Below are 27500 nucleotides of genomic sequence, written 5' to 3' on the forward strand. Positions count from 1 at the left end.
TATTCAGACCGATTGCTATGAGATTTGAAATTGAGCTCAGGTGCATTCTGTTTCCGTTGATCATGTTTCTACAACCTGATTGTAGTCCAAAAGTGTTAAATTCAATTGATTGGACATCATTTGGAACGGCACACACCTATCGATATAAGGTCCCACAGTTGACAGTGCATGTCAGAGCAAGGAAATGTCTATAGAGCTCCGAGACAGGATTGTGTCGAGGCACATATCTGGGGAAGGGTACCAAAACATTTCTGCAGCATTGAAGGTCCCAAGAAGGGAGACACGTCGCCGTTCATCGCGGAAGTCAAAGGCGGCGTCCTCCACTTTCTGAGTCCTCTGCGGTGACGGGATTCCTGAATGGGCTGCCGACATCGAATAGCTTCGCTGCTCTGGAGCCTGTTCTCCCGGGACCATCTTCTCATGGAGCGTGGGAGGTTCCTTCCGTATCGGCCAACATTGTGATGGCATCGCCAGGGTCTAAGGCGGGCTCTGCTTCACTGTGGTTACGGTGGGTTCTAGGGTATTGGACTTATCAGAAGTCATGGTTCTTGGAAAGGTTCTTGGTGAACTAAATTGATGTGAGGACAATATTAGCATTACATGTAAGTCAGTTTTCACCATCTTCTCTTTGGTCACTGTGAGAGTTCCACATGTTGTATCTGAAAGTGGTGACATGCCTAATGGTGTTAACCTGAGAAATGTTATTGCTATTCCTACTTTGTTTTCTTTTCCTAATAGGTATAATTCAATCTTTGAGTCTCCTGTTGTTCTGAAATCTCAAAGTAATCTGACTTGTATTGAAACTCTGTGCGATTTTAAATGTAGAAAAGGTTTGACATTTTTACATCTTAATATTCGTAGTTTATTACCTAAAATGGATCATGTCATGATCTGGGCCTCTCAGGCAGACCCTGATATTTTTATTTTATCTGAAACCTGGTTAACTGATAAAACCCTGGACTCTGAGGTTGATATGGTTGGTTACAATGTGTTTAGTGCTGATAGGAAAGGCAAAGGGAGTGGTGTTGCTATTTACACAAAGAATATTATTTCTGTGTCTCTGTTAACTTCTTTGGGATAGGGGGCAGCATTTTCATGGACGGATAAAAAACGTACCCGATTTAATCTGGTTACTACTCCTGCCCAGAAACTAGAATATGCATATAATTAGTAGATTTGGATAGAAAACACTCTAAAGTTTCTAAAACTGTTTGAATGGTATCTGTGAGTATAACAGAACTCATATGGCAGGCCATAACCTGAGAAGATTCCATACAGGAAGTGCCCTGTCTGACAATTTGTTGTCCTTCTGTTGCATCTCTATCGAAAATACAGCATATGTGCTGTAACGTGACATTTTCTAAGGCTTCCATTGGCTCTCCAAAGCCGCCAGAAAGTGGAATGGGGTGTCTGCTGTCTCTGGGCGAAGAACAGCAGGAGAGTTTGTGAGTGGTCAGCCTGGGGACAGTGACACTGGAGATACGCGGTCACGAGACTACTCCATTTTTTTTGCGTTTGACATGCGTTTGACAAGCGTTTGACATGCTTCTAAGTACGGTAATGGAATATTTAGAATTTTTTGGTCACGAAATGCGCTCGTGCGTCACCCTTCGGATAGTGACCTGAACGCACGAACAAAACGGAGCTATTTGAATATAACTATGGATTATTTGAAACCAAATCAACATTTGTTGTTGAAGTAGAAGTCCTGGGAGTGCATTCTGACAAAGAACAGCAAAGGTAATCCAATTTTTCTAATAGTAATTCTGAGTTTAGGTGACCCCGAAGTTGGCAGATGTCAAAATAGCTAGCCGTGATGGCCGAGCTATGTACTCAGAATATTGCAAAATGTGCTTTCGCCGAAAAGCTATTTTAAAATCGGACATAGCGATTGCATAAAGGAGTTCTGTATCTATAATTCTTAATGTATTTTGTCAACGTTTATCATGAGTAATTTAGTAAATTCACCGGAAGTTTTCGGTGGGTATGCTAGTTCTGAACATCACATACTAATGTAAATAGCTGTTTTTTTTATATAAATATGAACTTGATTGAACAAAACATGCATGTATTGTATAACATACTGTCCTAGGAGTGTCATCTGATGAAGATCATCAAAGGTTAGTGCTGCATTTAGCTGTGGTTTTGGTTTTTGTGACATATATGCTTGCTTGGAAAATGGCTGTGTGAGTATTTGTGTCTATGTACTCTCCTAACATAATCTAATGTTTTGCTTTCGCTGTAAAGCCTTTTTGAAATCGGACAATGTGGTTAGATTAACGAGAGTCTTATCTTTAAAATGGTGTAAAATAGTTGATTGTTTGAGAAAATTGAATTGTGGTATTTTAGTTGGTTTTGTATTTCGCGCCGTGCGATGCCATTGGCTGTTGGCTAGGGGTTCCGCAGGCAGAACAGGGTTCCGCTAGCGGAACGTCTGTCCTCAACAGGTTAAAGGCTACCTCCCGTCCTAAACAATTTCAATTGTTGGATTTAAGTCTTCAGTTGGGTTCAAACTCAAAAATAAGTTATAGGAATCTATCGTCCACCCTCCTCCGCCAAGAAATGTGTACTAAATGAACTCACTGATTTATTTGCCATTTTTACTACCCCAGAGGTGTTCATTTCTGGAGATTTTAATCTTGCATGGGGAACGCAGGATGCTGACTGTGTCATACATTTCGTCTTCTGATGAAGAGTAAGAAATATCGGACCAATACGCAGCGTGGTAAGTGTCCATACTTATATTTTTATTCATACGTGAACACTGAAACAAAACAAGAAAACGCACGACAGTCCTGTAAGGTAACCTTGCCTATACATGGAACAATCACCCACAAACACAATAGAAAATAAACCCATATAAATATAGCCTCCAATTAGAAGCAACGACAACCAGCTGCTTCTAATTGGAGGTCGTTCCCAAAACTAACATACAAATACAAATACTAGAAATACGAACATAGAAATACAAAACATAGAACAATACCCCAAAACCCCGACAACACAAAACAAACACACCCCTGCCACGTCCTGACCAACCTACAATAACAAATAACCCTTTTTACTGGTCAGAACGTGAAAGTACCCCCCCCCCCCCAAAGGTGCAGACCCCGGATGCACCTCACACACAAAAAAAGAAACACCAAAAAATAAACCCCAAAACAAAAATGAATCCTAAACTAAAGGGAGGGAAGGGAGGGTGGCTACCGTCACCGACGGCTCCCCTGCTACACCCCCCCCCCCAATCCTCCTCTTATGGAGGTGGCTCAGGCTCTGGCCTTAGTCCCCAACCTAACCTGTCCACCCCCGCTGAAGACCTTGGGCTGTAGGGCGACTCTGGCTGCGCCGGTTCCGGACCGTGGGCCGTCTCTGTCGGCTCCGGACCGTGGGCCGTCTCTGTCGGCTCCGGACCGTGGGCCGTCTCTGTCGGCTCCGGACCGTGGGCCGTCTCTGTCGGCTCCGGACCGTGGGCCGTCTCTGTCGGCTCCGGACCGTGAGCCGTCTCTGTCGGCTCCGGACCGTGGGCCGTCTCTGCTGGCTCCGGACCGTGGGCCGTCTCTAGACGGGGCACTGTCGCCGGAAGCTCTGGACGGGGAACTGTTGCCGGACACTCTGGACGGGGCACTGTTGCCGGACACTCTGGACGGCGCACTGTTGCCGGACACTCTGGACGGCGCACTGTTGCCGGACACTCTGGACGGGGCACTGTTGCCAGAAGTCCTGGACAGGGAATGCGCACTGGAAGCCTGGTGCGTGGGGCTGGCTTAGGAGGCGCCAGACTAGGGACACGCACCTCAAAGCTAGTGCGAGGAGCAGGAACTGGATACACGGGGCATTGACTACGCACTGGAGGTCTGAAGGACACAGCCTGCATAACCCGTTCTGGCTGGATAGTTACCATAGCCCAGCATGGGCGAAGTGCTGGTATCGACCGCACCGGCCTATAGGTGCGCACTGGTGATACAGTGCATATCTTCGCATAGCGTGGTGTTTTCTTGGTCCAACGCTCCCCATAATAAGCACGGGAAGTTGGCTCAGGTCCCCTTCCTGGCCTAGCCAACTTACCCGTGTGCCCCCCCCAACATTTTTTATTGGGGGCTGCGTCTCAGGCTTCCTTGCCAGCCGTGTTCCCGAATAACGTTCTCGATCCTCTTCAGTCTTCCTCCATGGTCCTTCTCCAGCCAGTATCTCCTCCCAAGTCCGTGACTCCGTATACACCTCCTGCTGCTCCCACCTCCACTGCTTGGTCCTCGTTTGGTGGGTGATTCTGTCATACGTTTCGTCTTCTGATGAAGAGTAAGAAATATCGGACCAATACGCAGCGTGGTAAGTGTCCATACTTATATTTTTATTCATACGTGAACACTGAAACAAAACAAGAAAACGCACGACAGTCCTGTAAGGTAACCTTGCCTACTCATGGAACAATCACCCACAAACACAATAGAAAATAAACCCATATAAATATGGCCTCCAATTAAAAGCAACGACAACCAGCTGCTTCTAATTGGAGGTCGTTCCCAAAACTAACATAGAAATACAAATACTAGAAATACGAACATAGAAATACAAAATATAGAACAATACCCAAAAACCCCGACAACACAAAACAAACACACCCCTGCCACGTCCTGACCAACCTACAATAACAAATAACCCTTTTTACTGGTCAGAACGTGACAGACAGACGTGACAGGATTTTTGTACTCATCTAAATTTGACCCAGCTGATTACAAATTTACATGTCCAAACTTAAAGGACCTTACGAAATTGACTTCGATTGACCTCATATTTACAAATACTCCAGAGAAATATGCTGGAAGTGGAGTGTTTGCTTTGGATATTAGTGACCACTGTCCCATTGTATGTGTCAGGGATATACGGATGCCAAGATCCAAACCTCGTTCTATCAACAAGAGGGATTTTAAACATTTCAATAAACAGGCCTTTTTTGGAGATTTTTATTTTGGTGACTTTGATTGTATTGCATCTATACCTGACCCAGAGTTGGCTCTGAACCACTTCTCAAATGTTTTCAATTGTATTGTAGATAAACATGCTCCCTTGAAAAATGGAGAATTAAAAATAGGTCTTGCCCTTGGTTCAGTCCTGAGCTATCTGAAGTCATACACAACAGAGATGCTGCCTGGGCCAAAGATAAATTCACAGATTCGGGCCCAGACTGGCAGTCTTTAAGGCGATTGAGAAATCTGGGTGTAAAACTAGTTAAAAAGCAAAATCAGATTATTATGTTGATACACTATCTGAATGTACAGGGAACCCAGCTACATTTTGGAAAGCTGTTAAATCACTGAAGGGTTGTGTCTCCTCTTCTCTCCCCCATGAAATTAATTTAGATTCTTGCTCTTTTACTGACAAAAATGATATCATCAATGTATTTAATCACCATTGTATATCAGCGGGCTATATATTTGAATGCATTTCAAAGCCAGCTCTTGAAAAGAGTAGTTTGGATGTTGATGGTGAAAACTATTGTATGATACTAAAAATGCTGGGCAGGAGTTTTCATTTCAGAAATTCACTGATACAAAGGATCTTGACAACTATGTCCCCATTTCAAGACTACCTTGTTTAGCTAGGATTCTTGAATCCTTGGTTAATGCACAACCTCGTTCCTTTTTATCTGATAATTGTATTCTTAATATAAACCAATCCAGGTTTAGACCTGGGCATAATACTACCACAGCAGCCACACTAGTTGTTAAGGATCTTGTCAATGCCTGGGATGCTAAAAAGATCTGTGCGTCCTTCTTTATTGACCTGTCAAAGGCGTTTGACACTGTTGATCATTCTGTTTTGCTGAAGTTATCAAGCACAGGCCTGGGATATACAGCCTGTTTATGGTTTCAGAATTATCTTAGCGACAGAACTCAGGCCATCTTGACAGACAGGTTTAAATCTAAATTTCATTATTAAATGGAAGAAGTTTAGAACTGCCAAGACGCTTCCTAGAGCTGGCCACCCGCCCAAACTGAGCAATCAGGGGAGAAGGGCCTTGGTCACGGAGGTGACCAAGAACCCGATGGTCACTCTGACAGAGCTCCAGAGTTCCTCTGTGGAGATGGGAGAACCTTCCAGAAGGACAACCATCTCTGCAACACTCCACCAATTAGGCCTTTATGGTAGAGTGGCCAGACGGAAGCAACTCCTCAGTAAAATGCACCTGGCAGCCCACTTGGAGTTTGCCAAAAGGCACCTAAAGGACTCTCAGACCATGAGAAACAGATTCTCTGGTCTGATGAAACCAAGATTTGGCCTGAATGCCAAGTGCCACATCTGGAGGAAACCAGGCACCGCTCATCACCTGGCCAATACCATCCCTACGGTGAAGCATGTGGTTGCAGCATCATGCTGTGGGGATGTTTTTCAGCGTCAGGGACAGGGAGACTAGTCAGGATCCAGGTAAAGATGAATGGAGCAAAGTATTAGAGAGGTCCTTGATAAAAACCTGCTCCAAAGAGCTCAGGACCTCAGACTGGGGAAAAGGTTCACCTTCCAACAGGACAATGGCCATAAGTACACAGCCAAGAAAATGCAGTTGTCACGACTTCCGCCGAAGTCGGGTCCTCTCCTTGTTCGGGCGGCGCTCGGCGGTCGGTGTCGCCGGTCTTCTAGCCATCATCGATCCACTTTTCATTTTCCATTTGTTTTGTCTTGTTTTTCCTCACACCTGGTTTCAATTCCCTCAATCTCTTGTTGTGTCGTTAACCCTCTCTTACCCCCCACATCTTTGTGTGGGATTGTTTATTGTAAGTGCTTGTGCACGTGTTGATTGGTGCGCGGCGGGTTTTGTACCCATATCTTGTTATTTTTATGCCGTTGGTTTTGCTGTTAAACTGCTCCGGCTATTACCAAGTTCTGCTCTCCTGCGTCTGACTTCCCTGCCACCGGTTACCCACCCCTTACAGCAGGAGTGGCTTCGGGACCAAATCTCTGAATGTCACTGAGTGGCCCAGCCAGAGCCCGGACTTGAACCCAATCGAACATCTCTGTAGAGACCTGAACATAGCTGTGGACGCTCCCCATCCAACCTGACAGAGCTTGAGAGGATCTGCACAGAAGAATGGGAGAAACTCCCCAAATACAGGTGTGCCAAGCTTGTAGCGTTATACCCAAGAAGACTCAAGGTGTCACGGTTGTCATAGGAATGAGCGGACCAAAGTGCAGCGTGTGTTGTTCCACATTTTATTTATACTGTGAAACTATGCAATACATAAATAAACTGAATGACAAAACAACAAACCGTGACACAGAGGTGAAACATACACTACTCAAAATGTATCTCCCACAAACCCAGGTGGGACAAACACCAACTTAAATATGATCTCCAATTAGAGACAACGATGACCAGCTACCTCTAATTGGAGATCATCTCAAACAAAGCCCAACATAGAAATACAAAAACTAGAACAACCCAACATAGAAATACAAAACTAGAACATAACAACATAGAAAAACTAAACTAGAAAACCCCCCTGTCAAGCCCTGACCTACTCTACCATAGAAAATAACAGCTTACCATGGTCAGGACGTGACACAAGGCTGTAGTCGCTGCCAAAGATGCTTCAACAAAGTACTGAGTAAAAAAGTTCTGGGTCTTAAGTACTGGGTCTTAATACTTATGTAAATTTGATATTTCAAAAAAATATATATTATAAATAAAAAAAATTATATAAACCTGTTTTTGTTTTGTCATTATGGGGTATTGTGTGTAGATTGATTAGGGGGAAAAACTATTTAATTCATTTTAGAATAAGGCTGTAACGTAACAAAATGTGGAAAAAGTGAAGGGGTTTGAATACTTTCTGAATACACTGTATATTCAAAAATGTGTTCAAATTAGTGGATTTGGCTATTTCAGCCACACCAGTTGCTGACGGGTGTATAAAATTGAACACACAGCCATGCAATCTACATAGACAAACATCGGCAGTAGAATGGGCTTAATGAAGAGCTCAATGACTGTCAACGTGGCACAGTCATAGGATGCCACCTATCCAACAAGTTATTGTGAAGTGGAGCAACAATGGCTCAGCAGCGAAGTGCTAGGCCACACAAACTCACAGAAAGGGATCGCCAAGTGGTGAAGCGCGTAGCGCGTAAAAATTGTCTGTCCTCGGTCACAACACTCACTACCGAGTTCCAAACTGCCTCTGGAAGCAACGTCAGCACAAGAACTGTTCGTCGGTGGCTTTATGAAATGGGTTTCCATAGCTGAGCAGCCGCACACAAGCCTAAGATCACCCTGTGGAAAGCGTTGGCTGGAATGGTGTAAAGCTCGCTGCCATTGGACTCTGGCGCAGTGGAAACGTATTCTCTAGAGTGATGAATCACGCTTCACCATCTGGCAGTCTGACAGACGAATCTGGGTTTGGCGGATGCCAGGAGAACGCCACCTGCCCGAATGCATAGTGCCAACTGTAAAGTTTGGTGGATGAGGAATAATGGTCTGGGGCTGTTTTTCATGGTTCGGGCTAGTCTCCTTAGTTCCAGTGAAGGGAAATCTTAACGCTACAATGACATTCTAGATGATTCTGTGCTTTTGTTCCAACAGTTTGGAGAAGGCCCTTTCCTGTTTCAGCATGACAATGCCCCCATGCACAAAGCGATGTCCATACAGAAATGGTTTGCCGAGATCCATGTGGAAAAACTTGACTGGCCTGCACAGAGCCCTGACCTCAACCCCATCGAACACCTTTGGGATGAATTGGAACGCCGACTGTGAGCCAGGCCTGATTGCCCAACATCAGTGCCCGACCTCACTAATGTGCTTTTGGCTGAATGGAAGCAAGTCCCCGCAGCAATGTTCCAACACAGTGTAAAGCCTTCCCAGAAGAGTGGAGGCTGTTATAGCAGCAAACTGGGGACCAACTCCATATTAATGCACATGATTTTGGAATGTAGTATACAACCCCCTCCTAAAGATATAGGTTTTGAAAGGAATATCTCTCAAAGTATTGTAAGTGTGTTGTTGTTCGATAGGACTGCAGGAGGGAAGAGAAAGGGTGGGAAGAAGGGAGGGTGGAGGGAGAGAGAGAGCGGTAGTGAGGGAAGTACAGCATGCTGGGTTGACAAAAACTGCAGAAGGAGGGAGAAGAGGTGGGAGAGAGTGAGAGAGAAGGAGGGAGGAGGAAAGGAGAGAGGGGGGAAAGTGCAGGCTTTGGGTGGACGGCAGTTCCCTTTCTCAGGTAAACTTCCTCTGAGACAACAAACCCCAGACCACAGGAACTCTCGGTTTCTGTATGACTGACCCAACTGCACACACAGAAACAACAAACACAACACCCAGGGATAAGTGTGTTTCCGGGTGGGTGGGTGAACGTATCTGGAGCAATTTCAGCAGTAATGAGTGAGCGAAACCTGACTAACTAGAATAACCTGACTAACTAGTCTAGTAGCCAAACAGACATGGACACGGACAGAGGCAGAGAGATGGAGTGGAGGAATTTCAGGTATGGCCACCAAATCTGTGTGTGTATGTGTGTTGTAAATGGGATATGTTAGAAGATCATAACTATTAATACATTGTCCTAGCCTGGCAAAACATCAGCTTATGTGTCCATGTTGCTCTTACAATCTCTCTAACTCTCTCTCGCTCTCTACCTCTACCTCTCTCTCTCTCTTTCTACCTCTCTCTCTCTCTCTCTACCTCTACCTCGCTCTCTCTCTTTCTCTCTACCTCTCTCTCTCTCTAGCTCTCTGTCTCTCTCTCTCTCTACCCCTCTCTCTCTCTCTACCTCTCTCTCTCTCTCTCTCTCTCTCTCTACCTCTTCCCCACTCTCTCTACCTCTCTCTCTCTACCTCTACCTCTCTCCCTCTCTACCTCTACCCCTCTCTCTACCTCACTCTCTCTCTCTACCTCTACCTCTCTCCCTCTCTCTTTTTCTATCTCCCACTCTATCCAACAACTACAACAACACGCATCATAGGACCAAATCAAAGCAAAGTCAGCTATACTACCGCACGCACGCACGCATGCCCGCCCCCCCCCCCCCCCCCCCCACACACCCACACACACCCACCCACCCCACACACACACCCACCCACCCACCCACCCACCCACCCACCCCACACCCACCCACCCACCCACCCACCACACCCACCCACCCACCCACACACACCCACACACACCCACCCACCCACACCCCACCCACCCACCCACCCACCCACACACACACACACTCACCTGTCTCATCAATCTCTCCCAGGATCCAACCCCAAACCCTGGAGCAACAGCCTCTCCTCCTGCGCATGCCTCCCCCCTACCACCTCACCCAGACAGAGAGACAGACAGACAGAGAGACAGACAGACAGAGAGAGGAGGGATAGAGGTTCTTCTCCTAACTCCAGACTCAAACTGAACTCAACTCTGAGATCTAAACTGTTTATAAAGGCGGAGTTAGAGCTGAGCGGTTCTAAGGAAAGAGGCGGGATTAAGTTAGATAACTAGTGAATGAAGTTAAATGATTGAGAGACATTGTGTGTGAATGTGTGTCTGTGTGGTCATGTATTTAATGTGTGTTACACTCTAAAGTAGGACACTGCAGTTTTCACCTGCTGTGCTTCTACTAGTATTGTTTTCCCATGCCGTACACACACACACACACACACACACACACACACACACACACACACACACACACACACACACACACACACACACACACACACACACACACACACACACACACACACACACACACACACACACACACACACACACACACACACACACACACACACAGGACGTGTGTGTTGGGTTTTAACTTTAGCGTCAATGTTTGACAGTCAGGTCAATGTATAAACCTCTGAACTCCACCTGTGGGTTTACCTTTACACTTGTGTGTGTGTGTACTGTATGTGTGTGTCTGTGTGCGTGTTCTCAGGTCAGGCAGGAATTCTTTATTCTGAGCTGCCACAACAAACTGGAGATTAAAACTGGTACGATAGTTACCCAGCTTGTAAGTTAACCTTCACACACACACACACACACACACACACACACACACACACACACACACACACACACACACACACACACACACACACACACACACACACACACACACACACACACACACACACACACACACACACACACACACACACACACAGACAGAGGGAGTCCCATAGTGAGTTTCAGAAACTACACTAAACTGTATTTATAATGCAGAGGTAAAAAATGAAAGATTGAAGACTGTTTGTTTGAGTGAACGCCCGTCAGACTGAATTACCATCATCTAAAGCTCCTTTCTGCTCTGCTCTTTTCTTCACTTCTCTTTTTGCCTGCCTTCCCTCTCTCTTTGGCTGGAGTCACAAAACACTTCTTACGCAAAAACTTAAGAAGATTCATTAAGTTCATAAGATTTGCAATTCCTCAACAATATCGTAAGATGTAATGATTTTCTTATGAACTTCTTAAATATCTTCTTACAAATCTTCTTAAGATGTTTGTTGCTAGGCAACCGTCTTAGCTAGCTATAAATCTAGCAGTGGCAATCATGTTAGCATATTTCTTACTGAGATTACTGTTCTAAAACATGTTCTGTGGTTTAAAATAATCAATACTGAAACTTTCAGATTAAGTTTGTGAGTGAATTAAACATGTTCCATTGGTTTCATGAGCTTTTTCTCTCACTGCCCTGAGTTTAAGACAAAGGGTTGAGCTATCTTGGAATTAAGAACACTTACAATAACTTTATTTTCAAGAATCTAATTTCTTCTTAACTTTTTGCTTAAGTCGAAAAAGAAGAAATTGCGCAAGAACATTTCCAATAACTTTTTTGAGGAACAGCAAGTTTGCTTAACTTTCTTCTTAAGTCTATCATTAACCTGTTGGGGCTAGGGGGCAGTATTTTCACAGACGGATAAAAAACGTACCCGATTTAAACTGGTTACTACTCTTGCCCAGAAATGAGAATATGCATATAATTAGTAGATTTGGATAGAAAACACTCTAAAGTTTCTAAAACTGTTTGTATGGTGTCTGTGAGTATAACAGAACTCATATGGCAGGCCAAAACCTGAGAAGATTCCATACAGGAAGTGCCCTGTCTGACAATTTGTTGTCCTTCTGTTGCATCTCTATCAAAAATACAGCATCTGTGCTGTAACGTGACACTTTCTAAGGCTTCCATTGGCTCTCTAAAGCCGCCAGAAAGTGGAATGGGGTGTCTGCTGTCTCTGGGCAAAGTACAGCAGCAGAGTTTGTAAGTGGTCAGCCTGGGGACAGTGAGACTGAGATGCGCAGTCACGAGAATTCTCAATTTTTTTCTTTCAGCCTTTGAATGAATACAACGTTGCCTGGTTGGAATATTATCGCTATTTTACGAGAAAAATAGCATAAAAATTGATTTTAAACAGCGTTTGACATGCTTCTAAGTACGATAATGGAATATTTTGCATTTTTTCGTCACGAAATGCGCTCGCGCGTTACCCTTCGGATAGTGACCTGAACGCACGAACAAAACGGAGGTATTTGGATATAACTATGGATTATTTGGAACCAAAACAACATTTGTTGTTGAAGTAGAAGTCCTGGGAGTGCATTCTGACAAAGAACAGCAAAGGTAATCCAATTTTTCTAATAGTAATTCTGAGTTTAGTGAGCCCCAAACTTGGTGGGTGTCAAATTACCTAGCCTGTGATGGCCGAGCTATGTACTCAGAATATTGCAAAATGTGCTTTCGCCGAAAAGCTATTTTAAAATCTGACATAGCGTTTGCATAAAGGAGTTCTGTATCTATAATTCTTAAAATAATTGTTATGTATTTTGTCAACGTTTATCATGAGTAATTTAGTAAATTCACCGGACGTTTTCGGTGGGTATGCTAGTTCTGAACATCACATGCTAATGTAAAAAGCTGTTTTTTTTATATAAATATGAACTTGATTGAACAAAACATGCATGTATTGTATAACATAATGTCCTAGGAGTGTCATCTGATGAAGATCATCAAAGGTTAGTGCTGCATTTAGCTGTGGTTTTGGGTTTTGTGACATATATGCTTGCTTTGAAAATGGCTATGTGATTATTTTTGGCAGGGTACTCTCCTGACATAATCTAATGTTTTGCTTTCGCTGTAAAGCCTTTTTGAAATCGGACAATGTGGTTAGATTAACGAGAGTCTTGTCTTTAAAATGGTGTAAAATAGTCATATGTTTGAGAAATTGAAGTTATAGTATTTTTGAGGTATTTGTATTTCGCGCCACGCAATTCCACTGGCTGTTGACTAGTGGAAACGTCCCACCTAGCCCATAGAAGTTAAGGAAAAAATGGCAGTTAAGAAGAAATGTCTTCTTAAGAAGGCTTTTTTTTTAGCCATACAACTCTCCTTCCGTGGCCTCCAACTGCTCCTAAATACAAGTAAAACTAAATGCATGCTCTTCAATCGATCGCTGCCTGCACCTGCCCGCCTGTCCAGCATCACTACTCTGGACGGTTCTGACTTAGAATATGTGGACAACTACAAATACCTAGGTGTCTGGTTAGACTGTAAACTCTCCTTCCAGACTCACATCAAACATCTCCAATCCAAAGTTAAATCTAGAATTGGCTTCCTATTTCGCAACAAAGCATCCTTCACTCATGCTGCCAAACATACCCTCGTAAAACTGACCATCCTACCGATCCTCGACTTCGGCGACGTCATTTACAAAATAGCCTCCAACACTCTACTCAGCAAATTGGATGTAGTCTATCACAGTGCCATCCGTTTTGTCACCAAAGCCCCATATACTACCCACCACTGCGACCTGTACGCTCTCGTTGGCCCAAACAACTACCTCTTCCCCTACTGTATTTATGTATTTATTTATTTTGCTCCTTTGCACCCCATTATCTCTATTTCTACTTTGCACTTTCTTCCACTACAAATCTACCATTCCAGTGTTTTACTTGCTATATTGTATTTACTTTTGCCACCATGGCCTTTTTATTGCCTTTACCTCCCTTATCTCACCTCATTTGCTCACAATGTATATAGACTTATTTTTCTACTGTATTATTGACTGTATGTTTGTTTTACTCCAGGTGTAACTCTGTGTTGTTGTATGTTGTCGAACTGCTTTACTTTATCTTGGCCAGGTGGCAATAGTAAATGAGAACTTGTTCTCAACTTGCCTACCTGGTTAAATAAAGGTGAAATAAAATAAAAAATTATAAATCTGGGCCCTGATTTGCTACGTATATCAAATGTAAATGTTCATGGAGTATTTTAGAGTTATGCACGTCAGCATTTTGGCAGTTGAGAACGTTCTTGAGTGGGATGTTGAAATTTCCCCTAGATTAAACAGGAAATTAACAGCAGCAGAGAGGAAGTGACCCAAGAACAATAATACCACTTCCTATTTGAAGGCCACCAGACTGGACTGACACAGGTCACCATAATGACCAGAGATGGAGTTGTGTTTCTGTACCTCCAAGAGTGAGAAAGTAACTCTGCAGACCTCACCAAGGTAAAACCACTAGGAATTCAGCTAAAACAACAAACACTTTTTACAAAAGTATCAAAATGACTTTCCTAATGGAGCTCCCCATACGTTCCCACGCATTCCACCCCAGAACTCCGTCAGTCTCACCTTTCCCAGCGGTGGCAGTGTTGGTGGTGGCAGGCATCAAGCCGTCCATGTCAGCGCTGTGGGAGTGGGAAAGGCAGAGGGCAGTCATGGGTACCAGGCCCTCCTGTAGAGGGGTGTGGTCTGTGGTCCTGACCAGACACCAGCCCGATCGCTCACTGGACCGCTCCACTAGCTCCACGGTCTGACCGCAACGAACACTCAGCTCCTCGGCCCCGCCCGCCGAGAAGTCCAACAGGACCACGGTCAACTCACAGCCACCGGACAGCTAGAGAGGAGGGCGACAGATAGCAGAGAAAGAGAGAGAGAGAGAGAAAGAGAGAGGGTGTGTTAACATTGTGTAAAATGAGTGGCCTCATGTTGTCTAGCGGTTAGTCCCCACTCATTTAATAAAGAAAGAAAACATTGTGTAAAATGTGGTAATTTCAAAGTATGAGCTAAAGCTTTGAGAGGGTAGTGAAAGTATAGAGTATAAGTAACAGTCTATGAACGACAGGGAAGACTGAGCCCTGTAGAAGTTGTGGTCTTAACGTTGACACTGGTATGCAGGGCAGGGCAGAGCACAGACAGGCACACTATCCCACATAGTCTCACATGTAAATCCTCCCAAATGACCTCTCGTGACCCCCCTTGTCTTACCACCATAAACCAGTTCTGATTAAATTGGTTCAATAGCCCTGAAACTCTGGGTTGCCAGTTTGATTGAATAGGGTCAATAGCCCTGAAACTCTGGGTTGCCAGTTTGATTAAATTGGTTCAATAGCCCTGAAACTCTGGGTTGCCAGTTTGATTGAATAGGGTCAATAACCCTGAAACTCTGGGTTGCCAGTTCTGATTGAATAGGGTCAATAGCCCTGAAACTCTGGGTTGCCAGTTCTGATTGAATAGGGTCAATAACCCTTAAACCCCGGGTTGCCAGTTCTGATTGAATAGGGTTCAATAGCCCTGAAACACTGGGTTTCCAGTGTGATTCCAGCCCTAGGTGTTTTGAAACACCTGACTAGAGCATGACCTGATCCTTATGGTACAGACAGAAGAAGGAAAACACTCACAACAAGGGAGAGAGAGAGAGAGGAGGGGAGAGACAGGGAGAGAGAGAGAGAGAGAGAGAGAGAGAGGGAGGAGGGGAGAGACAGGATAGGGTATGAGAAAGAGAGGAGGTGACAGATGGGGAGAGAGAGAGAGAGAGAGAGAGAGAGAGAGAGAGAGAGAGAGAGTGAGGAGGGGAGAGACAGGGAGGGTATAGAGAGAAGAGGGGAGAGACAGGATAGGGTATTAGAGAGAGAGGAGGTGCGAGACAGGGAGACAGAGAGAGACAGAGAGAGAGAGAGAGAGAGAGGAGGGGAGGGGAGAGACAGGGAGGGTATAAAAGAGAGAGAGGAGAGACAGGGAGAGAGAGAGAGAGAGAGAGAGAGAGAGAAAGAGAAGGAGAGGGAGGAGGGGAGAGACAGGGAGAGAGAGAGAGAGAGAGCGAGGGAGGAGGGGAGAGACAGGGAGTGTATGAGAGAGAGGAGGTTAGAGACGGAGAGAGAGACGAGGGGAGAAAGGAAAGGAAAGGAGGGAATAAAGGCAGGAGAGAAGAAGCGAGGGAGAAGAGGTGAGTGCAAAGAGGAACAGAGGTAGGTAGGGAGGGAAGAAAGGGGAGTGAGGGAGAGAGAGAACGAAGGAAGTATGATATCTAGTCCTCCTTTAGTGTTCCTATGAGAGAAACATGCTGATTGGATAAATATGTGAATATATAAATCACGGCTGTCCTTCCAGGAGCTATCGGTTATCAAACACACACTCACAAACGCACACACACACAAAGCACCCAACACACACACACACACACACACACACACACACACACACACACACACACACACACACACACACACACACACACACACACACACACACACACACACACACACACACACACACACTCCATGGGGACTGTTGGGGTGTTCCCCATCCAAATCATTCACAGATGTTTTGGGAATCCTGGCATACGGACACAGCTTTCCCAACAGAGAGAGACAGATAGACAGACAGACAGACAGACAGACAGACAGACAGACAGACAGACAGACAGACAGACAGACAGACAGACAGACAGACAGACAGACAGACAGACAGACAGACAGACAGACAGACAGACAGACAGAGGAAAGCGAGAAAGAAAGAGAGAGAGAGAATGGGAGGACAGAGAGAGAGAGAGAGAGAATGGGAGGACAGAGACAGAGGGAAAGAGAGAGAGAGAGAATGGGAGGACAGAGACAGAGGGAAAGAGAGAGAGAGAGAGAATGGGAGGACAGAGACAGAGAGGGAAAGAGAGAGAGAGAGAATGGGAGGACAGAGACAGAGAGGGAAAGAGAGAGAGAGAGAATGGGAGGACAGAGACAGAGGGAAAGAGAGAGAGAGAGAATGGGAGGACAGAGAGAGAGAGAGAGAGAATGGGAGGACAGAGACAGAGAGTGGAAAGAGAGAGAGAGAGAATGGGAGGACAGAGAGAGAGAGAGAGAGAATGGGAGGACAGAGAGAGAGAGAGAGAGAATGGGAGGACAGAGACAGAGAGAGAGAGAATGGGAGGACAGAGACAGAGAGGGAAAGAGAGAGAGAGAGAATGGGAGGACAGAGAGAGAGAGAATGGGAGGACAGAGAGAGAGAGAGAGAGAATGGGAGGACAGAGACAGAGAGGGAAAGAGAGAGAGAGAGAGAGAATGGGAGGACAGAGACAGAGAGGGAAAGAGAGAGAGAGAGAGAGAATGGGAGGACAGAGACAGAGAGAGAGAGAATGGGAGGACAGAGACAGAGAGGGAAAGAGAGAGAGAGAGAGAGAATGGGAGGACAGATAGAGACTGAGGGAAGGAAAGAGAGAGAGAGAGAGAGAGAGAATGGGAGGACAGAGAGACAGAGAGGGAAAGAGAGAGAGAATGGGAGGAAAGAGAGAAAGAGAGAGAGAGAGAGAGAGAGAGAGAGAGAGAATGGGAGGACAGAGAGAGACAGAGAGGGAAAGAGAGAGAGAGAGAGAATGGGAGGACAGAGAGAGACTGAGGGAAGGAAAGAGAGAGAGAGAGAGAGAATGGGAGGACAGAGAGAGACAGAGAGGGAAAGAGAGAGAGAGAGAGAATGGGAGGACAGAGAGAGACAGAGAGGGAAAGAGAGAGAGAGAGAGAATGGGAGGACAGAGAGAGACTGAGGGAAGGAAAGAGAGAGAGAGAGAGAGAATGGGAGGACAGAGAGAGACAGAGAGGGAAAGAGAGAGAGAGAGCAACAGAGACAGATATTGTGAAAGTGAGCAGTACAAACTGGGTGAAGAACTCTCAGTACAGTAGTAGTACTGATGGTGAAAATACACTCAGCTCTGAACAGTTTGGTTGTGACCACATACACACACACACTTACATAGGCCACATACCAACAAATACCTAAAATGGTAAAATACCTGCTCCCAATGTCTCAGTGGGTCAGTCTAGAGGCAAGGTGCTGCAACAGCAAGGTTGTGGGTTTGATTCCTGCATTGACGACATACTGAATACCTTACTATCTGTGCTGACGGTTCCGTCAGTCGTCCTGGATAAGAGCGTTTGCTAAATGACCATATCATAACAACATGGTCATAATAAAGTGTATAATAATATATATGTATATTAATACTAAACACACAATCTAAATTAAACATCCAAGATGTGCAGAAATGTATACATACCAAGACAGCACTGGTGAACTCTTCCGCAAAAGTATCAGAATTACTTTAAACACTGTGTGAGGGGAACACCCTCTCTCTCACCCTCATAACACATAGATACACACACACAACACACACAGCTACTGCTACAGGGATGAGGTCATGAGACTGGTCTATTGTTTTGGGGAGACACCCCTCTGGTCCTGTTTTGGCTCTCTGTACTGCACTGCCTCAGAGGAGGGGAGAAGAATCGCTCAATTCCCGCGATTCCTACGGTGGCCAAATGGTGACACTAACAAAAGATCGGAGAAGTACAGAAAGACATCTCTTCGGTGCTACATCCACTCCAAGTTGCACTGCGAAAGACAGCAGAAGACAACTGTGAGAAGTAAGATGAAGAGGTGAATGAAACAGTCAAGGCCAACTTTATGTTGATGACTGCCTCAAATCTAGTGGCTACAGAAGAACAAGCCGTGCTTCTACACCTGCATTGCTTGCTGTTTGGGGTTTTAGGCTGGGTTTCTGTACAGCACTTTGAGATATCAGCTGATGTAAGAAGGGCTATATAAATAAATTCGATTTGATAGCTCTCACAAAAAAACCTCAGAGATGTGTGCTGTCAGGGTAGGTTCAAGTTGACCAAGTGGGTCAGCAACAGCCGTGCTGCGCTGGCTTCTATCCCTGAGGAACACAAAGCCAAGCCGATAAAAGAACTGGACCTGAACAGACAGAAGCTGCCTGTTGAAAAGGCACTTGGAATCCGATGGAACATTGAAAGTAATGCGTCTACCTTCCGTGTCATTGTTAAGAATAGACCCCTTATGAGAAGATGTATCTCTCAACCATCAGCTCTGTTTAATATCCATTAGGTTTCCTCGCCCCATTTATCTTAAAGGCAAAGCAGATTCTTCAAGACTTCTGCAAGCTAAAGTGTGGATTGGACCAAGTCATCCCCGAAGAACACTTTATTTCATGGAAGAGATGTCTCTCAGAGCTGGACCAGCTGTCCAGATTCCAGACTGACTGGTGCATGATGCCTGAGAACAGCTGCATTACTTCGGTGACGCAAGTGAACAAGGTTATGGCACGGCAAGTTACCTTAGGTTCACAAACGGTATGGAAAAGTTCCGCACCGCATTCATGCTGGGGAAATCAAGGGTGACTCCACTCAAGCAGATCACAATCCCCAGACTGGAAGTTGCTGCAGCAACACTGGCAGTGCGAGTGGACAGGATGTTAAGGTTGGAGCTCCAGATTTAACTCTAGGAATCAACTTCCTGGACAGACAGCCAGTCTGTGCTACAATACATCCGCAACGATACCAAGAGATTCCATACCTTTGTGGCTAATAGGGTTGCTGTGATCCGTGACCTATCGAAAGCAAAACAGAGGAGGTATTTGATCTCCAAACCCAACCCAGCCTGAAACTTTCCTGAACTCAAAGAAATGGCTCAAAGGACCAGAATTCCTGGAGAAAGCAGTAACACACTTGCCGAAAGTCCCCGAGGAGCTTGGCTCCATCTCTCCAGATGATCCAGTGGTGAGAAAAGACGTCATCGTAAACAGTACAAGTGTGGAAGAATAGAGTCCGACCAGCAAACTGATTGAGTACTATTCAACATGGAAGAAAGCAGTTGCCTGGATGCTGAAACTGAAGAGATCTTCTACAGTTAAGCCAGAAAAGGAAAGTTCTCACACAAACTGATCCAGAATCAGATCAGAGTTTAACAAACTCATTGAAGGAACAAATTGACATTTTCAAACTAACGTTTGGAAAATAAAGTCTGTCTGTGGATGACCTAGATGAAGCAGAAAAGGTAATCATTTGATTTGAGCAAAGACAGCACTTTAAACAAATTGCACTCATTGTGAAAGGAATACAGTGTGCCAAGGGAAGCGGCTCAATCTGTAAGCTTTATCCAATTGATGACAATGGCATTCTGAGAGTGGGAGGAAGGTTAAGCAAAGCTGCTATGCCTATGGAACTAAAGAATCCTATGATCCTGCCCAAAGACTTCCACATCTTCAGACTGATCTTACTCCACATCCATGAGCAGGTTGGCCACTCTGGGAGAGGACAAATGCTTTCCAGTCTTGGCCAGCGATATTGGATGCCATGTGCCAACTCCTTAGCATGGAAGATCCTAAGAGCTGTGTCTTCTGCAGGCGGGTGCAAGCTAGAGCTGGAGAACAGAAGATGGCCGACCTTCCACAAGATTGAGTGTCACCTGATTTGCCACCTTTCACCCATGTGGGCATAGATTACTTCGTCCCCATAGAGGTGAAGCGAGGCCGCGTTCATGTGAAGGGGTATGGTGTGATCTTTACTTGCCTTGTGAGTTGAGCTGTCCACTTAGAATTTGCTAGTTATCTGGATACTGATTCCTGCATCAATGCCCTACGCAGGTTCATCTGTCGAAGAGGCCCAGTAACAAGTATCAGAACAGACAATGGCACCAACTTTATTGGAACACACAGTAGAAGCACACACTAGGAGAAGCGTTGAAAGAGCTGGATCACAACAAGATTCAAAATGCATTACTGAAGGAAGGAGTGAACTGGTCATTCAACCCTCTGGAGCCCACCATGTTGGAGTATGGGAGAGGTTGAAAAAGATCCTCTATCCAGTCCTTAAAGAGCAAGTACTGGATGATGAGGCTTTGCAGACATCATTGTGTGAAGTTGAGGCGATCATGAACGACAGACCAATCACAACTGTAACAAATGACCCTAATGATCTAGAACCCCAGACTCCGAATCATCCACTTCATCTGAAAACAAAGCCAGTCCTGCCACCAGGACTATTCCAGAGAGGAGACCTATACTCACGAAGGAGATGGAAGCAAGTACAATATATCACTGACCTCTTCTGGAAGAGATGGATAAGGGAGTATCTCCACTTATGCAGGAGTGGAACAAGTGGAACAAAACTAAGAGAAACTTCAGTCCTGGTGATCTTGTTTCCATCGTGGATGACACAGCTCCAAGGAACTCTTGGCTACTGGGGTGTGTGGTGGAGGCTTTGCCAGGGGTCAAAGGTCTTGTCCGGAGCGTCAGTGTTAAGACCAATATCTTACAGAGACCTATCAATAAACTGTCTGCTCCTGGAGGCGGCTGAATGAGACACACACACACACACACACACACACACACACACACACACACACACACACACACACACACACACACACACACACACACACACACACACACACACACACACACACACACACATACACATACACACACACACACACACACAGAGCTCCATCTTCAAATCACGTGCACCTCTGATTCTTGGATGTCGTACTCTTGAATTTTGGGATGTTGAACACTTGAACACTTCCAATCTGGGACTGAGATCACTGGACTCTTGTCCTATATGGGACCTTGTACATGTACATACCTATGAACCGTAATACTGCTCTGGTATAGTATGTTTTGTGTATTGGCTCTATTTTTGAATATTAAGTCCTTGTTATGCATTCAGTGCAGTTAACAATTAGGGGCCGGTATGTTAGAGCCGATTTAGACATAGTTGTATAAAAGACAGGCTCTAACATACCGGCCCCTAATATATATACCGGCCCCTATATATATATATATATATATATGAAATATGAATATATGTGATGAATTATTAGGTACGTACCTTTATGATTTATATTTACCTGGTTGAGGTATCTTCCTTTGTTATTAGTGTACCTTAGTTTTTGGCTCCCCCTCCTACCCATGCATTGTACTGGGGTAAGTGTGTTAGTGATAGGATAAAGACAGGAAGTTGGGCCTTCAGGGGTGGAGGGAGTCCTAGCTAGACACGGGAGTGGTTTAGAGTTTTGACCAGACATACAAACAGATGCTAATATGCATTTTTATGTCAAGTAATCTATGCCTTAAGTTGATTAGAGAATCATTTTAGTTAGATATAAGGAAAATCAATCATCTATTTTGTTGCACCACATCCCTGGATCTCATTGAATGTTGTTGCTGTTTGGCTTTTGGGAACTTTGAATGTGGACTGTACGTGTCAGAAACAACTCTGCATCAGGCTTGGCAGTGGATATGTTCCATTAGTAAAGGAAGTCACTACACTCATAGAACGTCAATAACAACTCCTACATTCTAAGCTCTTAGAGTCTCTGTATGAGTGTATATACACGTAGAACAGATCACTCTTGGGTTCTTTTTGTGTAAACAGTGGTGGCTGCTGGGTAGTGTAGTCTGTCTCTACCTTGTCGCTGTCTGCTGTGTTCTGAGAGGTGCGGGAGGCAATGGAGACGGTGTCCGGCTGGCTGCTGGCATCTCCCAGGCTGTCTGCATCCTCATTGGTGTCTCTGGGGGGTGACGCGTACACATCAAAAATATCATGATATGTACGCGCACAACCTGATGACACGTACATAATAAAAACCATAGAGATCCTATTGAAGTTTCAGAATGGGCTGAAAATTGCAGCCATATTGGACAGGGAGAAATCCAACCCAGTCTAATGTGAATGAATGGCAGTAGAGATATAATCCTGATTTTACTGATGGAGGAGAATAAAAGTGAAATAGGCATGTGATATATCACACATTGTGTAATAGAATTATTGTCAACCTAAAATATTGTTATATAATTATAAATACAGTTTATATGGGTTTTATACAAATATTCTGTATAAATAGCCTCTAAGATATATGTAAACAGACCATAAATGTCTAAATGTTTCCTTTCTTGGAAATCTGAGAGTGCTATTATATGATACAATATCAGAACTTGTTGCATTTACCACTTGTTTAAGTCCTACAGTATCATCAACTGATTTCAGCCACTGTATGGCTGTGGATTGACTGTGTTGTTTGAATGGAATGTTGGTATATTGGCATTTAATTTGAAACATTAATGGAATCATTCCTCTAAAACTGTCTGGCTATCTAGCTAACAAACATACAGTGTAGATCAATTCTTCAAATTCATTATTTTACACAATATCTTATCACAGCATTGGCAAACCATGGTTGACCAACTCCCTGACCAAAATGTCTGCCATTTATCCCATCATAAGAAGGTTCAAGACCATTCTAGTATTCTAATTTCTAATTCTACAATAAAAACACTCAACTCACTTCTTTGTCTTGCAAGTAATGCAAACTGTACAACCACCTTAGTGGTACAACAGACAAGAGAGGAAGAGAGGAAGTGGGCTGTGTGTGTGCGTGTAGGTACCAACCTCCTGTTGATGCTGCGCGTGCGGACCAGGGTGGGGGCGGGGGTCTTGGGGAGGGGGATGGGCTCCCTCAGCGCTCCTCTCAGATGGCCACGTCTCTCCTGGATCACCTGACGCACGCTACGCACCCACTCCTGCTTCAGCTCCAGAGATGAGGCCTGGGGGAGGGAGGGAGGGAGAGAGGGGGCGGGGGAGGGAGGGAGGGAGGGAGGGAGGGAGGGAGGGGGGAGGGAGGGAGGGAGGGAGAAGGAGGGGGCGGGGGAGGGTCAGAGGGAGGGAGGGAGGGAGGGAGGGAGGGAGGGAGGGAGGGAGGGAGGGAGGGAGGGAGGGAGGGAGAAGGAGGGGGCAGGGGAGGGTCAGAGGGAGGGAGGGAGGGAGGGAGGGAGGGAGGGAGGGAGGGAGGGAGGGAGGGAGGGAGGGAGGGAGGGAGGAGGAGGGGGCGGGGGAGGGAGGGAGAGAGAGAGAGAGAGAAGGGGGAGGGCAGGAGAGAGTGATAAAACGAGACAAATGGATAGTAAAGTAAATATACGAAAGCATAACAGAAGCTACATCAGAGGAGAGTGCACGTGAAAAGGTTCACGAGAGATTTTTTAATTTTTTATTCTTGTCTTGTAGCCCATTCCAGCCTTGTGTAGGTCTACAATCTTGTCCCTGACATCCTTGGAGAGCTCTTTGGTCTTGGCCATGGTGGAGAGTTTGGAATCTGATTGATTGATTGCTTCTGTGGACAGGTGTCTTTTATACAGGTAACAAGCTGAGATTAGGAGCACTCCCTTTAAGAGTGTGCTCCTAATCTCAGCTCGTTACCTGTATAAAAGACACCTGGGAGCCAGAAATCTTTCTGATTGAGAGGGGGTCAAATACTTATTTCCCTCCTTAAAATGCAAATCAATTTATAACATTTTTGACATGCATTTCTCTGGATTTTTTTGTTGTTATTCTGCCTCTCACTGTTCAAATAAACCTACCATTAAAATTATAGACTGATAATTTCTTTGTCAGTGGGCAAACCTACAAAATCAGCAGGGGATCAAATACTTTTTCCCCTCACTGTAACCTTTATTTAACTAGGCAAGTCAGTTAAGAACAAAGTATTATTTACAATGACAGCCTACCCAGGCCAAACCCTAACCCGGGCTTTGCTGGGCCAATTGTGCGCAACCCTATGGGACTCCCAATCACGGCCGGTTGTGATACAGCCTGGAATCAAACCTGGGTCTGTAGTGACGCCTCTAGCACTGAGATGCAGTTGGAGAGTGCACATGAAAAGGTTCACCAGAGATGACAGGCAGTTGGAGAGTGCACATGAAAAGGTTCACCAGAGATGACAGGCAGTAGGAGAGTGCACATGAAAAGGTTCACCAGAGATGACAGGCAGTTGGAGAGTGCACATGAAAAGGTTCACCAGAGATGACAGGCAGTAGGAGAGTGCACATGAAAAGGTTCACCAGAGATGACAGGCAGTAGGAGAGTGCACATGAAAAGGTTCACCAGAGATGACAGGCAGTAGGAGAGTGTACATGAAAAGGTTCACCAGAGATGACAGGCAGTAGGAGAGTGCACATGAAAAGGTTCACCAGAGATGACAGGCAGTAGGAGAGTGCACATGAAAAGGTTCACCAGAGATGACAGGCAGTAGGAGAGTGCACATGAAAAGGTTCACCAGAGATGACAGGCAGTAGGAGAGTGCACATGAAAAGGTTCACCAGAGATGACAGGCAGTAGGAGAGTGCACATGAAAAGGTTCACCAGAGATGACAGGCAGTAGGAGAGTGCACATGAAAAGGTTCACCAGAGATGACAGGCAGTAGGAGAGTGCACATGAAAAGGTTCACCAGAGATGACAGGCAGTAGGAGAGTGCACATGAAAAGGTTCACCAGAGATGACAGGCAGTAGGAGAGTGCACATGAAAAGGTTCACCAGAGATGACAGGCAGTAGGAGAGTGCACATGAAAAGGTTCACCAGAGATGACAGGCAGTAGGAGAGTGCACATGAAAAGGTTCACCAGAGATGACAGGCAGTAGGAGAGTGCACATGAAAAGGTTCACCAGAGATGACAGGCAGTAGGAGAGTGCACATGAAAAGGTTCACCAGAGATGACAGGCAGTAGGAGAGTGCACATGAGAATATATCTGGCTGTTACCTTGAGGACGGTCTTGTTGTCCGAGGTGGGGGTACGGCCCACCCACAGAGCAAACTTACAGGGGTCCCCCTCAATATGCTCTGTCACCCCCAACTCTGACGTCTGGAAGAGGACACAAAGCAGTTAATGTTTCCTTTGGGAAACGAGGTGGGGTCTATGGGATGTACAATGCATGAAAGTATATATGTGTCGTAGCCATACCCTCAGCCTGCTATTGTAGTAGAGTAATATTTTATATGTGTATTACTATGTTTATGGTATAGTATGGTATGGTATAGCATGGTATAGTATGGTATAGTCTAGTATGGTATGGTATGGTATAGTATAGTATAGTATGGTAGGGTATAGTATGGTATAGTATGGTATAGTATGGTATGGCAGGGTATAGTATGGCATAGTATGGTGTAGTATAGTATAGCAAGGTATAGTATGGTATGGTATGGTATAGTATGGAAGGGTATAGTATGGTATAGTATAGTATAGAATGGTATGGTATAGTATGGTAGGGTATAGTATAGTATGGTATAGTATTGTATGGTATAGTATAGTATAGTATGTTATGGTATAGTATAGAATGGTATAGTACAGTACCCTCAGCCTGCTCTTGTAGAGGTACTTGGTGTGGTAGAGTAATATTGTATAGGTGTTTTACTATGTGTATAGTTGAGATGGGGGTACAGTATGGTACGGTGCAGTATGGTACAGTATGGTACGGTGCAGTATGGTACGGGGCAGTATAGTACAGTACAGTATAGTATGGTATTAGTTTAGTATAGTATAGTATGGTATGGCATGGTATTTTATGGTATGGTATGGTATAGTATGGTATTAGTATAGTATGGTATGGTATTAGTATAGTATGGTGTGGTATAGTATAGTATGGTATGGTATGGCATAGTATAGTATAGTATAGTATAGTATAGTATAGTATAGTATGGTATGGTATGGTATGGCATGCTATAGTATAGTATGGTATAGTATATTATGGTATGGTATGGTATGCTATGGTATAGTATGCTATAGTATAGTATAGTACGGTATAGTATGGCATGCTATAGTATAGTATAGTATAGTACAGTATAGTATAGTATAGTATAGTATGGTATGGTATAGTATGGCATGCTATAGTATAGTATAGTATAGTACGGTATGGTATGGTATAGTATAGTATAGTATGGTATGGTATAGTATGGTATGGTATAGTATGGTATAGTATAGCATAGTATAGTATAGTATGCTATAGTATGGTATGCTATAGTATGGTATGCTATAGTATAGTATAGTATAGTATAGTATAGCATAGTATAGTATAGTATAGTATGGTATGGTATAGTATGGCATGCTATAGTATAGTATAGTATGGTATGGTATGGTATAGTATGGTATGGTATAGTATGGTATGGTATAGTATAGCATAGTATAGTATAGTATGGTATGCTATAGTATGGAATGCTATAGTATGGTATGCTATAGTATAGTATAGTATAGTATAGTATAGTATAGTATAGTATAGTATAGCATAGTATAGTATAGTACCCTCAGCCTGCTCTTGTAGAGGTACTTGGTACGCCCGGAGGAGTCCTTTATCTCTTTACTGAAGACCAGTGAGAGTTCAAACAGGAACAGGTGGCGTTCCCGGCCTTTCCTGATAAGGGATTTAGGATCCCACACCTGGAAGGTATCCTGCAGGAGCAGCTCTCCCTGCACCTCCAAGCCCTCCTCCAGACCTGGGATAGGAATACAGCAGGAAGTCATGTCACATCATACAGCAGGATGTGACATCATACAGCAGAAAGTGACATCATACAGCAGGAAGTGACATCAGCTCACCCTCTAGCATGCTAACATGCATGGCATCGTTGGCTCGCTTTGGAA

General features: G+C 44.6%; 1 protein-coding gene across 1 annotated transcript in view; it reads right to left on the reverse strand.

Moving 5' to 3' along the window:
• The window catches only part of LOC106575692 (kalirin), a 130626-nt gene that overhangs the window by 9152 nt on the left and 93974 nt on the right, over positions 1-27500 (reverse strand). Inside the window, exons 29-34 of the mRNA XM_082963607.1 lie at positions 27456-27500; positions 27162-27352; positions 25626-25727; positions 23484-23638; positions 22503-22605; positions 14602-14866 (exon numbers count right to left, since the gene is read on the reverse strand). The exon at positions 27456-27500 is cut by the window's right edge and continues 67 nt beyond it. Coding sequence (XP_082819733.1) covers positions 14602-14866; positions 22503-22605; positions 23484-23638; positions 25626-25727; positions 27162-27352; positions 27456-27500 — 861 coding nt within the window. The remainder of the gene's footprint in view (positions 1-14601; positions 14867-22502; positions 22606-23483; positions 23639-25625; positions 25728-27161; positions 27353-27455) is intronic.

This window comes from Salmo salar, chromosome 17, assembly GCF_965601325.2.
Source record: "Salmo salar chromosome 17, fSalSal1, whole genome shotgun sequence".
Lineage (NCBI taxonomy): Eukaryota > Metazoa > Chordata > Actinopteri > Salmoniformes > Salmonidae > Salmo > Salmo salar.